At 41.3% G+C, this 14,588-nt stretch overlaps 1 protein-coding gene across 2 annotated transcripts in view; it reads right to left on the bottom strand.

The window, feature by feature from the left end:
- Positions 1-14,588, bottom strand: part of C3H6orf118 (chromosome 3 C6orf118 homolog) — a 130,374-nt gene that overhangs the window by 15,153 nt on the left and 100,633 nt on the right. The window contains exons 7-8 of one of the 2 annotated variants that reach the window (XM_033935676.1): positions 8,714-8,910; positions 2,065-2,118 (exon numbers count right to left, since the gene is read on the bottom strand). In XM_033935676.1, coding sequence (XP_033791567.1) covers positions 2,065-2,118; positions 8,714-8,910 — 251 coding nt within the window. The remainder of the gene's footprint in view (positions 1-2,064; positions 2,119-8,713; positions 8,911-14,588) is intronic. The other variant, XM_033935677.1, reaches the window with a different exon arrangement.

Here is a 14,588-nt window from a genome sequence, read left to right as displayed (position 1 = left end):
CCCCGCCCACCATCTGGTATTGGCGCAATAAATTGCATCTTTTAATGGTCTGGGAGTCCATGTCCGCTCGGTTTTCTGGATCTCGGAGCAAGCTTTTTCTGTCCGTTTGGGCTTCTTATTTGGATACTTTGCCCCCTATGATAAAGAGCCAGGTGGTCAATCGCTTGCGGAAGCCAGTTGTCCCCGTATTGCCAGTGGGTTGAGGGAGGGGGTTTGGGGGTGGGGGGTGTTGGGTTGGAGCGGTTGGGGGGTTGTTTCTAGTTTGGTTTTGGAGGGCTCCAGGCTATCAGAGTACAGGCCTGGACTCTCACTATTATCTGGGATTTCTAGTTGGGTGCTACCATGATATACCGTATTGAGGCATTGTACTGTGAAAATGATTGTGTTCTCTCGGTTCTGTGTATATCATTCATGTTGGTGAATAAAAAAGTTTAAATAAAAAAAAAAAAAAAAAATCTACTACTTAGTAGTTTCATCGTATGCCCCATAGTCCTTTTATTTTTGAAAAAAATTAAACAGGTGATTTATATCTACCTGTTCCACTCCACTCAGTATTTTATAGACCGCTATCATAGCCCCCCTGAGCCAACTCTTCTCCAAGCTGATGAGTCCTAGTCACTTTAGACTTTCTCATTGGGAAGTCATCCTATCCCTTTTATCTCTCAACTCATCATGGTTCTTCCATCAAGGTTGCCTCTCCACAGTTTCAGTTTCAGCTGTTGGAACTACCATAAGGTAAGTCAAACCTCCATAATCACCATGAGAGATGTCTGCTATAAAAACTTACACCCTTCCTTTACTAAGATGTGTAAAATTTTTGCAACTAATATGCATTAATTGTGTAACTGCAAAATCATTGCATTAACTATTTGGAGAATCCCAGTATCTTCCCATACAATTAGTGAATAGACAATATACCAGGGGGTTAATTTTATAACCTGGGTTAATTGAGCTGGAAGATAGAGAGTGACATGAGGACAAAGATTCTTCCCCATTCCCTCCCCACAGCCAAAGATTTTTTTTCCCATGCACACTCCGTCCCTGCACTGAAGTGTACTTTGTAACCCCATCCCCTCATCATCCCTGCATTCTCCATCCCCACTGTTTTAATTTTCTTACTCATATTTCCCTGCGTTCAACTTACTCTAAAAACTGTTAATTCCCTCATGCCTCACCCAAATACTTTTTATTTCCCTGGTGGTCCAGCAGTGAACCGGGGCAGGAGCAATCTTCCCGCGCTCCTGCCCTGTGTAGAGCTGCTAGCTGATTTGAAGGTATGCAGGGGTGGCAGGAGGGAGGTAAAAGGTGTCACAGTTGGCTGGAACAGGAGGTGGGAGGGCAGGAGGGATCTCTCTTGTCCTGGCACACCCCTGGATCATGAGGTCTTACAGTAGGTCCAGTGCAGACCTGCAAGGCATTGGGAAGGAGGGAGAGGGAACAGGGTACAGGGCAGGGAGGGAGGGGGAACAGGGTGCAGAACCTGGCAGTGCAAGGAGAGAGTAGGGTTGGGTGCAGAGCTTTGTAGTGCAGGCCTTCTCCCTCCCCCCCCCCCCCCCCAGTTTATATTCAAGTCAACCTGTTTTCCTTCTTTGGGGGGGGGAAGGTTACCTCAGTTTATATTCAGATCAGTTTATATTCGAGTATATATGGTAGTTTTTCCCCAGGCATTTTCTAATCTAAAGGAAAGAATGCTCATTTTCTTTCAAGAACAGGAGCAATACCCATTCATGAAAGTACCCACTGACTCGGAATTAGAGAATGACAGGGTGACAAAATTCATCACCGTTCCCGTCCCCGCGGATAACCGTGGGAAATAATCCCATGTCATTTTCTAGTGTCTATTTCAACCTCGGTCCATCTACACCAGCATTCTTCAAAGCAAAGCTTGCGGGTCAGTGGTTGTCCCAATTATATTCTGATTCTTTCCTCTCTCCTTAAAGAATGACATGAGGATGGTTTCCCGCGGGGACGGGAAAGGTGATGAATTTTGTCACCGTGTCATTCTCTACTCGGAATCACAGTTTGAAAACTTCCCCTTAACTAATCTAATTGCAGTTCTCTTACCTTGCACGTTCTCTGAAGCAATCTGTTTGAAGATTTTAATCTAAAAACTCTAACCTGCAGAAGCAATAAACATTTGATGCTACAGATATTTCATATATTTGCATTTTTTAAACACCAAAATTTTAGGTGCAAAATTCTTGTTTACACTGAATAGTGTGATTCACAAAGTGACCTTTCACCCCCTTTCTTTGTTTTTCTGACTCATCATACAGATGCCTATGCATCAGGCACTTTTTACAGAATATCAGACTGAAGGTGATACAAAAACAGAAGTGTGGAGAAAGAGGAATGAAACTGGAGTAGTCTTGTAATCCTGAAAAATGAGATATTCAAGGCTGTTCATTACAGCAAATGAAACTCTATTCTGACATACAGAAATTATTGCTAATGTTTTATAGATTTGCATTTTTGTGCATGAGATAAAAAAGTATTTTTCCCTGTTTTGATTTATAAAGAGAACGTTTTCATTAATAACCATCAAGGAAAAATACTAATATCTCTATTTACTAATGTTTAAGTTTCAATATTGTTATTAGCATTTGTTATCTGATACAAAGCTCATGCCACTCCTGAAACTTGCTGGTAAATGTGGTCTTTGTAGATACAAAAATTATTTTTCATGGCAATCTCTATTAATTTGATAATCAGGTCAGTGGGATGACGATTTTCTTTTGTGGAAAGGATTATAGGAAGAGCTGGTAGCTTCTGAGCAATTGCTAAACAGCAGGCACCCAAAAATACAGTTTAGCATGACAATGCATCCTATAGAAATTTCATTTTTGGATTTAGTGATCAGAAAAACAGAGATGGGCTTTCAGACAAAAGTGTTTCATAAGCTGACAGACAGAAATACATTTTTGCATTTCCAAAGTTGCCACCCTCCAGCACTAAAAAGAAGTTTACCCTTCTCAAAATTTTTGAGGTAACTAATCGACAATGGAAGAATCTGTTACAAGCGAAAGAACTGAGATCTAAATTGTTGAATCGAGGGTATCCTAGTGATGTTGTAGATCAGGGTTGTCAAACTCAATCACACTAAGGGGCCAAAATCCAAAACACAGGCTAAGTCGTGGGCCAGACTCCGCCCAATCTCTGCCACAGATCCCGCCCCATAATAGTACAGTGGTGCCTCACACAACGAACTTAATTGGTTCCAGGAGCAAGTTTGTTATGCGAAAAGTTCGTTATGTGAAACGCGTTTTCCCATAACAATACATGTAAAAAAAAATAATTCGTTCTGTAGCATAAAATATGCTAAGATGACATAAAAAAAGATAAATTTTTTGTTATTATTTTTATTTAGATACATCTAAAAACATAATTGTTTTTTAAAACAACACACATTTTTTAAATTTAAAGACAGACTAAGTAGAGTCTAATTTTACAGTGAGAGAGGGCAGAGTCTCAGCGGCAAAAACTGGGACTTAACTGTTCATTTTTTTTTTTTCTAGCATCGGGGAAGCGGCGAGAGTAGCTCCGCCCCCCCCAACGCATCAGCAGTAGGCACCGGGCCCCTGCGAGCCGACGGTCCGCCACTGCACAGGGAGCCAGGCGGAGAGAGGGCAGTTAAGCGTAGTGCCTGCACGGAAGGATGCAGCTCGGGCGACTTCATTGTGTGAAACGAAGTTCGTTGTAGGAAGCAAGACATGAAGTTCGTTGTGCGCAGCGTTCGCTGTGCGAGGCGTTCGTTATGCGAGGCACCACTGTACTAATTATAACACAATTTTTTCCATTCATTTTTCATATATACACACACACACACACACAATATAATCTTATTAACATATAAGGCTCCTTTTACAAAGGTGCGCTAAGCGTTTTAGCACACGCATAGGATTAGCACACGCTATAGCACACACTGGCCGAAAATCTACCGCCTGCTCAAAAGGAGGCAGTAGCGGCTAGCACGCACAGCAATTTAGCATGCGCTATTCCGTGCGTTAAGGCCCTAACGCGCCTTCGTAAAAGGAGCCCATAATGGTTAACCACAAAATTAAACTACACAAAGCACACTGTATGCTTCTCAACATTCATTCCTACCAGAACACAGATAATCCCTATGCAAATACCAAAAACTAAAAGTACTAATATATTAAAAAAAGCCCTAAGATTCAAGACTCTGCATGCAGTACAACCCCCAGAGAAAATGAAACAAATGTATTTCTTCCTGAGCAGCGCACAAGATAGGCAGCAGATTAAAATTCTCAAAATTGACACAATCAAACACTAAATTCAAAATAAAATCATTCCCCCCTACCTTTGTTGTCTCCCTCACCACTGCAGCTGTGCAGAATATATTACTGGAGGCACTCCTCCTAAAATGCCCCTTTTAGCTCTGGGCGTACAGCAGCACTGAAAAGGCCTAAGTCATTTTAGATACGTCTAAAACCCGGTTCGATTATTGGTACTTGGACAACTTGTCTTACTGATCGTCCAAGTGCCGATTTAGGCCGGTTTTTAGAAGTATTTCCGTTTTGATTACGAGCCCCATAGTATTACAAGTCATTTTTGCAGTACCACCTGCATTGCGCTATAAGGGAGAAATATCCAGAACTCTTGCACAATGCCATAATTCTGCATTATAACACTACAGCTCTTACAACAGACAATTGTTTACAGCATTGGGGATGGGAGACTACTTTATGTTAACAGTTAAACATATTTGCTCTCAAGCTGATTGTGTGCTTGGTTTAGTGAAACAGCTAACATTTATTACTTGTTCTGTTTATAAAACGATGATTTCAAATGTTATGTTTTTTGCTTCTCCCCTACCAGAGAATGCTGCACTCCTCTCTCATCTGGTGGCAACATTAAGAAGTTCATGTCACACACTTTCAAACGTATGTATTAGATTTCCAGTATTAGCACATTTTTTAAGAGAAAAAAATAGTTGCCATGACATATGAATCAACCCTTCTTAATGCAATCAATTAGCTTAAATGGCAAGGTAATAGACCACACCATTGAAGTTAATTGAATAATTGATTTTAAAAAAATGAAATGAAAAGCTAGGCATGGAATTCTGCATGGTGCCTAGTGACTTTTTAAGTGGAGGTACCTTCCAACGCCTACCTGAGAAGTAGGCATAGTTAAGGGTGGATAAAAGATATGGTTGACTTAGGTGTCGCTAGGTGTGTGAGTTAGGCACTGGTAAATTAGATCTGGTAAAACCAGGCCTAATATATTGGCACCTACCTCTAGTGGCACCTAGCAGTTGATTGATAACCACGGCGTTTATAGAATCAGACCCCGAGGGCCTGATTCTCTAAAGAACGCCAATCTCGGCAGCCACCTAAGAAGCGTCCGCCACTGTGTGTCAATCATGCATTGGCGTCCTTTAGAGCAGTGGTTCCCAACCCTGTCCTGGAGGAACACCAGGCCAATTGGGTTTTCAGGCTAGCCCTAATGAATATGCATGAAGCAAATTTGCATGCCTATCACTTCCATCATATGCAAATCTCTCTCATGCATATTCATTAGGGCTAGCCTGAAAACCCGATTGGCCTGGTGTTCCTCCAGGACAGGGTTGGGAATCAGTGCTTTAGAGAATAAAGCAATAGAATACAGGTTCTACACGCAATTGAATTGATTTTGAACAAGAGGAAAAGACCTCAGAAGCCTGCACCATCAAGAGTATTTAATTCTATAATGGCTACTCAGCAGGACAGGTTCTCTATCATTGGTCTCACGCACCTCTCCTAACCGGCGCCATTTTTTGATGTGTTAGTTCAGACTGAATGCACTATCAAAAAGTCCCCCGACGAAGCCAATAAATTGGCGAAACGGGTCCTGTCGGGCTCTTATCCTTAACTCAGATAAGTGCATTACATTTTTGTTTATATCACCGGTTAAAAAAGTGAGAAGTGTTGAATACACGATTAAAAAGTTTTTTTGCTAACCGGTTAGGAGAGGTGCGTGAGACCAATGATAGAGAACCTGTCCTGCTGAGTAACCATTATAGAATTAAATATTCTTGATGGTGCAGGCTTCTGAGGTCTTTTCCTCTTGTTCAAAATCAATTCAATTGCGTGTAGAACCTGTATTCTTTTGTTTTGTTGTCTACATTGAAGAGGTTCTTATCCATTTCAATTTCACAGTAGTCCTTTAGAGCAGTGTTTTTCAACCTTTTTTTGGCAAAGGCACACTTGTTTCATGAAAAAAATCACGAGGCGCACCACCATTAGAAAATGTTAAAAAATTTAACTCTGTGCCTATATTGACTATATATAAAGTAATTCTCTTGAATAGGAATCAAATAAACACAAAGAAAGTATTTTATAATTACTTTATTATGAAATATTAAGTAAACAGAATAGTGAAAAATTATAAAATACTTTATTCAGTGCGAAACCTGGACCTGTTTGGCTGAACACAAAGCTGATATTCTGGCTGGAATCGAAGAAAGACACACACGTAGCTCTTCGTCAACAGCTCTCAGTCTCTCTCTGTATTTGGTTTTTATAGCATACAAAAATAGACAAATATACCCTCCATCCTTTTTATTAAACCACAATAGCAGTTTTTAGCGCAGGGAGCTGCGCTGAATGCCCAGCGCTGCTCTTGACGCTCATAAGCTCCCTGCGCTAAAAACCACTATTGCGGTTTAGTAAAAGGTGACCATATTGTAAAATATAAATTCAGAACTGTGCATAGTAAGTGAAGGGAAGTTTTCATTTCTGGGAATTTACCCAGTTAACTATTAAGTTATTTGGGCAAATTCCTTTGAAAACTGTGGTAATACTGCCTCCACTTTGCTAAATTTAAAATAAAATCATTTTTCCTACCTTGTCTGGTGATTTCTGGTTGCACTTTCTTCTTCTGACTGTGCATCCAATCTTTCTTCCCTTCTATCAGCCTGTATGCTTTCTCTCCTCCACACCTCATTCCCTCCCCCAACTTTTTCTTCCTCTCTCCCTGACCTTTCTTTCTTTTTTTTCTGTTTCTCTTCTTTCCTTCTGTTTCCCTGCCTGCCCCCTTTCTTTCTTTCTCCCTGCCGTTCCCCAAGCCACTGCCACTGCCGCTGCCATCGGGGAACAGGACCCACCAATGGATAACAGACCCCAAAGCCGACGCCGACGCATGCTCTCCCTGACGTCAATTCTGCAATCGGAGAGGAAGTTCCACCCAGCCAGGCAGCGATTGGCTGGCCCGAACTTCCTCTCCGACTGCAGAATTGACGTCGGGGAGAAGAAGACTTATCGGCTCGATAGATTAGATCGCCAAGACAAAGTGAGTCCTGGGTGATCGACTCACTTTGCCTTGGCGAGCTATTGGCGCCCCTGCCTCGGGCCCCCTGTCAGCTCCGGGCCCCTGAATGCAGGACTGGTAGTACTGCCCTGATGGCGGCCCTGCGACACACCAGGCAACATCTCGCGGCACACTAGTGTGCCGCGGAACAGCGGTTGAAAAACACTGCTTTAGAGAATCACATCTTTTTTTTTTTTTCTTTCTTTCTAACAAGCGCCTTAAATGTAGGCCAGCATTTATGCTGTCTGTCTCGCACCTACTGAGATGCATAGAGACACTTACAGATGCCCAAGGCCATGTCTGGTGGAAACCACACCCGTACCAAACTTAGACATATGTAGGCGTCCTTAAATGTCTCTGCAGGCGTAGTAGACAAACACCTACAATGTAGGCATCGTTTGTCGCATCCAATTTTTAAAAAAATGGGTGTCCTGTTTGGTGAGACGGCATTAGGACACCTACCAACACCTACAATTCGGACACCGTTTGTAGAATCAGCTCCTTAGTGCACTTGCACACCTTACAGCCAATTAAGGCACCACTTATATATGAGAAATGCACATGGCTACATGCGCCCAGTTATACAATTGTCCTTGAGGTGGTTTATATACTGTATATAAAGGATCACTTACAGGTGACTGACCTGGGGGGCCGCTGCGGGATCGGACTGCTGAGCGCGATGGAGCTGTGGTCTGACTCAGCAGAGGTGATGCTTATGTTCTTATATCATTATATCATTATAACATTATCTTCCACCTCCCCAGATTCTATATATAGCACTCAAAATTCTGTGCACAAAATTGGACGCACATACAATTTGAGTAACGAGCCTATTTACACCAATAATTAGAAGCTAACAATCAATTATTGGTAACAATTTGGATTTACACACGCAAGACGTGCATGTAAATCTCTTGGAGTACAACTGAAAAGGGGACATGGCAATAGGAGAAGTATGAGCAGGTCAGGGGTGTTCACTAAAGATGTATTATAGAATATGAGGGATCTGTGCCTAATTTAGGCCCTTGGATTTGTACCAGATTTCAGCCTAAAAGTTGCACATTGGTCCTGGCACTAAACGCTATTTTATAAATGGTTCCCAACTCAGAGCACCTTTTACAAGACTAGAGCTCAGCTATTACTTTTTCGGTGCCATATAAAGAATTTAACCCAGATGTCCAAGTTATATGTGTAACTCTTAAAAGCAATCATCCCGCTGAATGTCAACCTTGGAAGTGTCATACATTCCTCTTGAACAATTAACATACATTTTAAAAATAATAGAGCAATTTTTACTGTTTGATAATTCCCATCCTCCTGCCCATCTACAAAGATTATTTGCACTAAATAATTCTCATCTTTATCATTTTAGAAAACAGATTTTGATATTCCTCTGTTATACCTCTGAATATCTGAGGCCTTCCTCTGTAATTTCTGAATCTCCAGTAAAAGCTGAATTTTCTGCATACTCTTGTTTCAGTTCTTGAATTTCATCCCACAAAGCAAGAATCTGATATTTCTTAAACAAGTACTGCTCTTGCAGAGTACTGGTGACATGTTTCTTAGTAGACTCTTTCACTTCAGGGGGGAGGTATTCTCCTAGAAATAATCAAATAAGTTTAGCAGGAATAATAATAGCTACTATATATCAGATAATCAGTTGCAAATTTCAACAAAGTGGGCACATCTCTATCTGATTTTACTTCAGTTCAAATGAACTTGGGTGTGCTTGGTTCACCATTTAGGAGTAAGAAAAGTGTTCTGCAGCTATCATATCTCAATTAATGGTTTGCAGCAGCATAAGAATAATGTTTTTCAGCAGATTGTAGCAAAATAGGCATCTTCTTTAAAATAGGGCAAAAACAGAAATTTGAGTTATTCTAAAGCCACATCAAAACAAAGCCAAGTATGGCTCTGATGATCTTAGCAATCAAACTTTCTTTGCCCTTTTATGAAATGAGTTTCTATTTGACTTGTTTATCCCTAATATACTGCTGTATTTTGGAAAGAGACCAATAGGACAGAAAAGCCTAGCCATAAAATTTTGAACTTACAATTTTATATGAGGGGCATTCAATAATTTATCTACCAAAGTATGAAAGAAAGTAGCAAGTGTGTTATAACATGTCTCAAGGTTACTCATGCTCAATTGCTGCTCAGTGCAAGTCTAACATTCCAAGAGACAGGATGTCAGGAGAGTCCTCACACAAATTAAGTAAGAAACTGCTAGATTTAGAGCACTGTTCAGTGATAAAATTTTTCACAAAAGAAGAGAAAAAGCCTAAGGAGATCAAAGAACGCATGCCTACAGTTTATAGTGAGTCTGCCCCATCATCTTATAAAATTAAATTTTGAAGCAAGCAATTTAAGTGGAATAGAAAGACCATTGAAGATGACCCTCACACTGGATGGCCTGTGAAAGCAACTGCCACAGAAATGTGCAAGAAAGTCGAGGATTTAATTTTCTCAGACGACTTAAGGTTTCCCGAATAGCTGAAAAAATGGGCATCTCTGCAGGTACAGTTTGGAAAATAATTCATGAAAAGTTGGAAAATAATTCATGAATAGGTTAGTGCACAATGGGTTCCAAGAATGCTGACGCTATGTCAGAGGTCACGAGACTCCAGTGCTATCAGGAGAACTTGAAGATGCTCTGTGAAGACTAAGTGATTTAAAAAAAAAAAAAAATCTTTTTGTGATTTGGGTCTATCACAGAGATCCTGAGTCCAAAATGGAGTCAATGCAGTGGACACACAAGTCATCCCCCACCCCCAAAAAGTTCAAGACAGAAAAATCTGCAGGCAAAGTCATGGCAACTCTCTTCTGGGATGATGAAGGACTTTTCCTTCTGTAGTTCATGTCACCAACTTCCAGAGGGCGTAATAGGGCGGAGTACGGTACTGGGGTTCAAGAAAGGATTTCTTGCTGGAGAAAGGGATACAGGGGTATAGAGGATTACTGCACAGGTCCTGGACATGTTGGGCCGCCGCGTGAGCGGACTGCTGGGCACGATGGACCTCAGGTCTGACCCAGTGGAGGCATTGCTTATGTTCTTATGTTATTACTTTGCAAGTGTTAATCAAGGAGAAAAGACAAGGAAACCTCACAGAAGGCATGCTGCTTCTTCATGACAAAGTGCTGGTGCATGTCACAACAATCACAGGCTGCCATCCAAGAATGTGGGTTTCAGCATCTGAGCCATCCACCCTACAGTCCTGACCTGGCTCCCTCAGATTATTTCCTGTTCTGAGTTGTGAAGACATCTCTCCATGGATAGTGGTTTTCAAGTGATGAAAATGTCAAGGAAGGTGTGACGTCCTGGTTTGAAGATCAAACAGAATAATTTTTTCAAAGAGGTTAAAGTCATTGCAGGAAAAGTGGATGAAGTTTATGGAGCTATCAGGGGACTATATTAAAAAATAAAACATTTTTTGAAAACTCTTTTCTTTCCTACTGAGGTAGATAAATTATTGAATTCCCCTCATAGCATAAATTCACTAAAATATTTAAATGGCAGTTCTATAAACTGGGTTTCTCTCTGCATAGGGATACCTCCTGTAGATTGAAAGGCCTGTAGTTTGGTCTTATCTTAATATATTTTTTTTAAAGCTGGTAGATTCTTGCAATTGCCTTTGACAAAGCTTTGATCATATTCTGAAAGAATGAATATGGTTGCTCCAGTGGAGGTTGAGGACGCTGATGGGAAAGGTTCATCTTCTACCATAATTAAAACTGGGATTAATGCTACTGGTTTTGTATTTGCAGTTTGAAAGTCTGAAGTCTGTTGCTCAGGAGATGGCAACCTAGAGCTCTATGGTATAGTCAGGAAGAAAAGGAAGTGTGCACAAGCTCTGTGCTAGAAAATCAGTGGTGTAGAAGGAGGTGTGGTGCTGTTGTCTCAACATGGCCTTCACTAGTTGCCACTGAAGAAGTTACACTTGTGTAATGGTTTCTTAGAAAGTACATGGAGAGTGAACTCTCTGATTCTTATTCTGAATAGTTTCCTGCTTACCATTTGGTATTATCCAATGGGAAAGAGGAAAAAGAATGCCCGAGTATTACCACTGCCTGCTTCAGACTGTATCCCTTTGTGGCAGACTACAATTTCAGAGCATCTGTGAGCTTCAGTCTTCAGGCTGCGGAAGAGAAAGCAAAGTTACTTACCCAGAGCAGGTGTTCTCTGAGGACAGAAGGTATATATTCTCACATGTGGGTGATGTTATCCACAGAACCCAGTATGGACAGTTAACAAGGGTATTGTCACTTTATATTTTAAGCACAGCCCATACCATGTGCATGCTGGTGTCTACCCGTCCAACATCAGCTTGCAGGATGTGCAGTTCAGTAACAAAGCTAAAAAACAAACTAGGGAAGGTGAGTGGGTTGTGAGAATATACAGTATACCTGCTGTCCTTGGAAAACACCTGCTACAGGTAAGTAATTTTGCTTTCTCCAAGGACAAGCAGGTATAATAGTCTCACATGTAGGACTCTCAAGCTTCCAGGATCAAAACTCTAAGAAGAGGGTTATAATTAACAAACATGAGCCTGGCGAAATCCAAAGGGTTGGAAGGAAAATTGGCATTTAGAAAGAACAAACTTTGCAGAACTTTTGGCCCATACCAACTATCCATCTGGAATGATTCTCCAGAAAGTAGTGAGAAGTGAAGGTATGGACTGAGGACCAAGTAGCTGCTTTACAAGTGGTGATGGAGACAGAGACTGTGTCTAAATCCAAGAAAGCCTGGGATAGACACATGAGATCTCTTAGAGAGAAGAAGAGATAATGGTTACTGTGGATGGGCAGACTGGATGGGCCATTTGGCCTTTATCTGCCATCATGTTTTTATGCTTCTAATAGTGAAAATGGGCTAATGGAGTCACCATAGCTCAGACTTTATGAGCAGTGACACAGCTGTCTAGTGTTAGTCCAGCCTGAGTATATACAAAGGAGATACAGTCCTCTAGCCAAGTGGAGATGGTTCTCTTGGTGACAGGAACTCCAAGTCAGTTAGGATCGAAAGACACAGAGTGGAGTGGAAGTTCTGTGAGGCTTGGTGCAATCCAAGTAGTAAGCAGGTGTATAATTACAGTCCAAGGTGTAGAGAACTGCTTCACCAATTTGAAAATGCAGCCTTGGGAAGAAGACAGGACTGGTTGAGATGAAATTCTGAGATGACTTTTGGGAGGAACGTCGAATGTGTTTGGAGAACAACCCTATCATGGTGGAACCTTGTATAGAGTAGATCTAATACAAGTGCCTGAAGTTTACTGACCCAGCATACAGACATAAGGGCTATGAGAAACATTACTTTCCAAGTAAGATATCTGAATGAACAAGTCGAGAGTGGTTTAAAAGGAGACTTCATCAGTATGAATAGAACATCACTGAGGTCCCAGGCAATGGCAGGAGACTTGAGAATAAGATTGGCAAGGTAAAGGCTTCATGAATCTGGAGACCAAGGAATGCATAGACAATTGTTTAAAATTGAATAAAATTGAATAAAACGCACTGATAGCAAGGAGATGAACTCATACTGAAGTAATTTTGAGCCCAGAAGAAAGGTAAAGGAGATAATCCAGAACGGACAGCAGAGGACAAGTGATTGGATCTAGCAAGTGGAGATCAAACCAGATAATGAAGCAAGTTCGTTTCAAATGATAAATGTTGTATGGAAGATTTTTTTGGAAGATTAAATGATAGGTGACATTGATACAGAGAAAGTGAAAGGGAGAGAGATAGCATGCTGTAAGTGCTAATAAGAATAGATTGGGATGGAAAAGAGAGCCTTCATTCTGAGTGAGTAATGTTGGAAACAGTTGAAGTGTGATGGGTTCCTGCGCAGTGAGCTGTAAAAGGAGAGGGAACCATAGAGCATTGATCTTGGCAAAGTTTGAGTAGAGTTTTCCTGATGAAAGGAATTGGAGGGAATGCATAGAGGAACTTCACTTGCCAGTCCAGGAGAAAGGCGTCGGACTCCAGATAATTGGCAGTATAGAGTCTGGAGCAGTAGAGTGGAATTTTGTGGTTATAAGTGGAAGATCTATCTCAGGGGTCCCCCAGTCTGAGAATATCTGTCATAAGATAGATATGTTGAGAGACCCCTCTAAGGTTGAAGGAGTCTGCTAAGATGCTCTGTTTCCCCACTAGATAAATCACTCTGAGAAGAATGTTGTGAGCAGTAGTCCAAGTCCAAATTTTTATTGCTTCCTGGCAGACAGCGAGAGACCCTGTGCCTTCTTGTTTGTTCAAGTAGAACATGGCGACTTCATTGTTGGTATGGATGAGGACTACTTGATTCTACAAGTGATCCTGAAAGGTGTGGAAAGCATTATGAATTGCTCTGAGCTCCAAAATATTGATATGGAGTTTTATCATGAGGATTCCAGACTTCTTGAGTGTGGAGGCCTTTGAGATGGGTTCCCCAGCCCAGTACGGAAACATTTGTGGTGAGTAGCTTCTGGTGGAGAGGAGGCTGTAAATAAAGAACTCTGGAGAGATTGGACGAAGCATCCACCAATGGAAGGATTGACGAAGGTCTGAGGTCACCTGTAATATTGCAGAGAGATCCAGTAGCTTGTGACCACTAGGAGAGAATCCATTGGGGAACTATGACGTGTAGATGTGCGATGGAGTGACATGAACTGTCAAGGCTATGTGATCCAGATGTCATAACATTTGCTGTGCAGTAATGAGTGGTAGGAAGGGGACTTTCTGACACAAGTGGATAAGATTGTTGACTCTATATTGAGTAGTGTCCAAATGAGCTATGAACTCCAAGGTCTGAGTTTGTTGGAGATGTGACTTCTGGTAGTTCACTACAAATCCTAGCAGTTCCAATAGATGAACTGTTGAGTTGATGGCATGCTGAATTTGTAGCAATAATGAGGCCTTGATCAACCAATCTTCTAGATAAGGAACTTGTATAACCCCTATGAGTTAAGTGTTGCAGCTCTAGTACCAGGCATTTTGTGAACAGTTTCAGGGCTGATGCAAGGACGAAGGGTAAGACTCTACTGGAAGTGGTGAGAACCCACTCTATATCAAAGATATTTTCTGAAGGTAGGTAGAGAATGACATTGGGATAATGTTTGTCCCTGTCCTTTCAGGTTCTGTCCCATCCCCGTGAGTTCTATCCTCATCCATGCCCCATTCCCGTAAACTCTGTCATCATTTGCAGAAGCCTCAAACACTTATGATTTTATATTTAAACCATTTTATTAATGTATAAAAAGGGATAATATTCTGTATAACTGTTTATAAATCACAAATAGAGC

The sequence above is a fragment of the Geotrypetes seraphini genome, chromosome 3 (assembly GCF_902459505.1).
Source record: "Geotrypetes seraphini chromosome 3, aGeoSer1.1, whole genome shotgun sequence".
NCBI classification, from domain to species: domain Eukaryota; kingdom Metazoa; phylum Chordata; class Amphibia; order Gymnophiona; family Dermophiidae; genus Geotrypetes; species Geotrypetes seraphini.
Note: the sequence above shows the minus strand (reverse complement) of the source record. Positions and strands in the feature narration are given on the sequence as shown.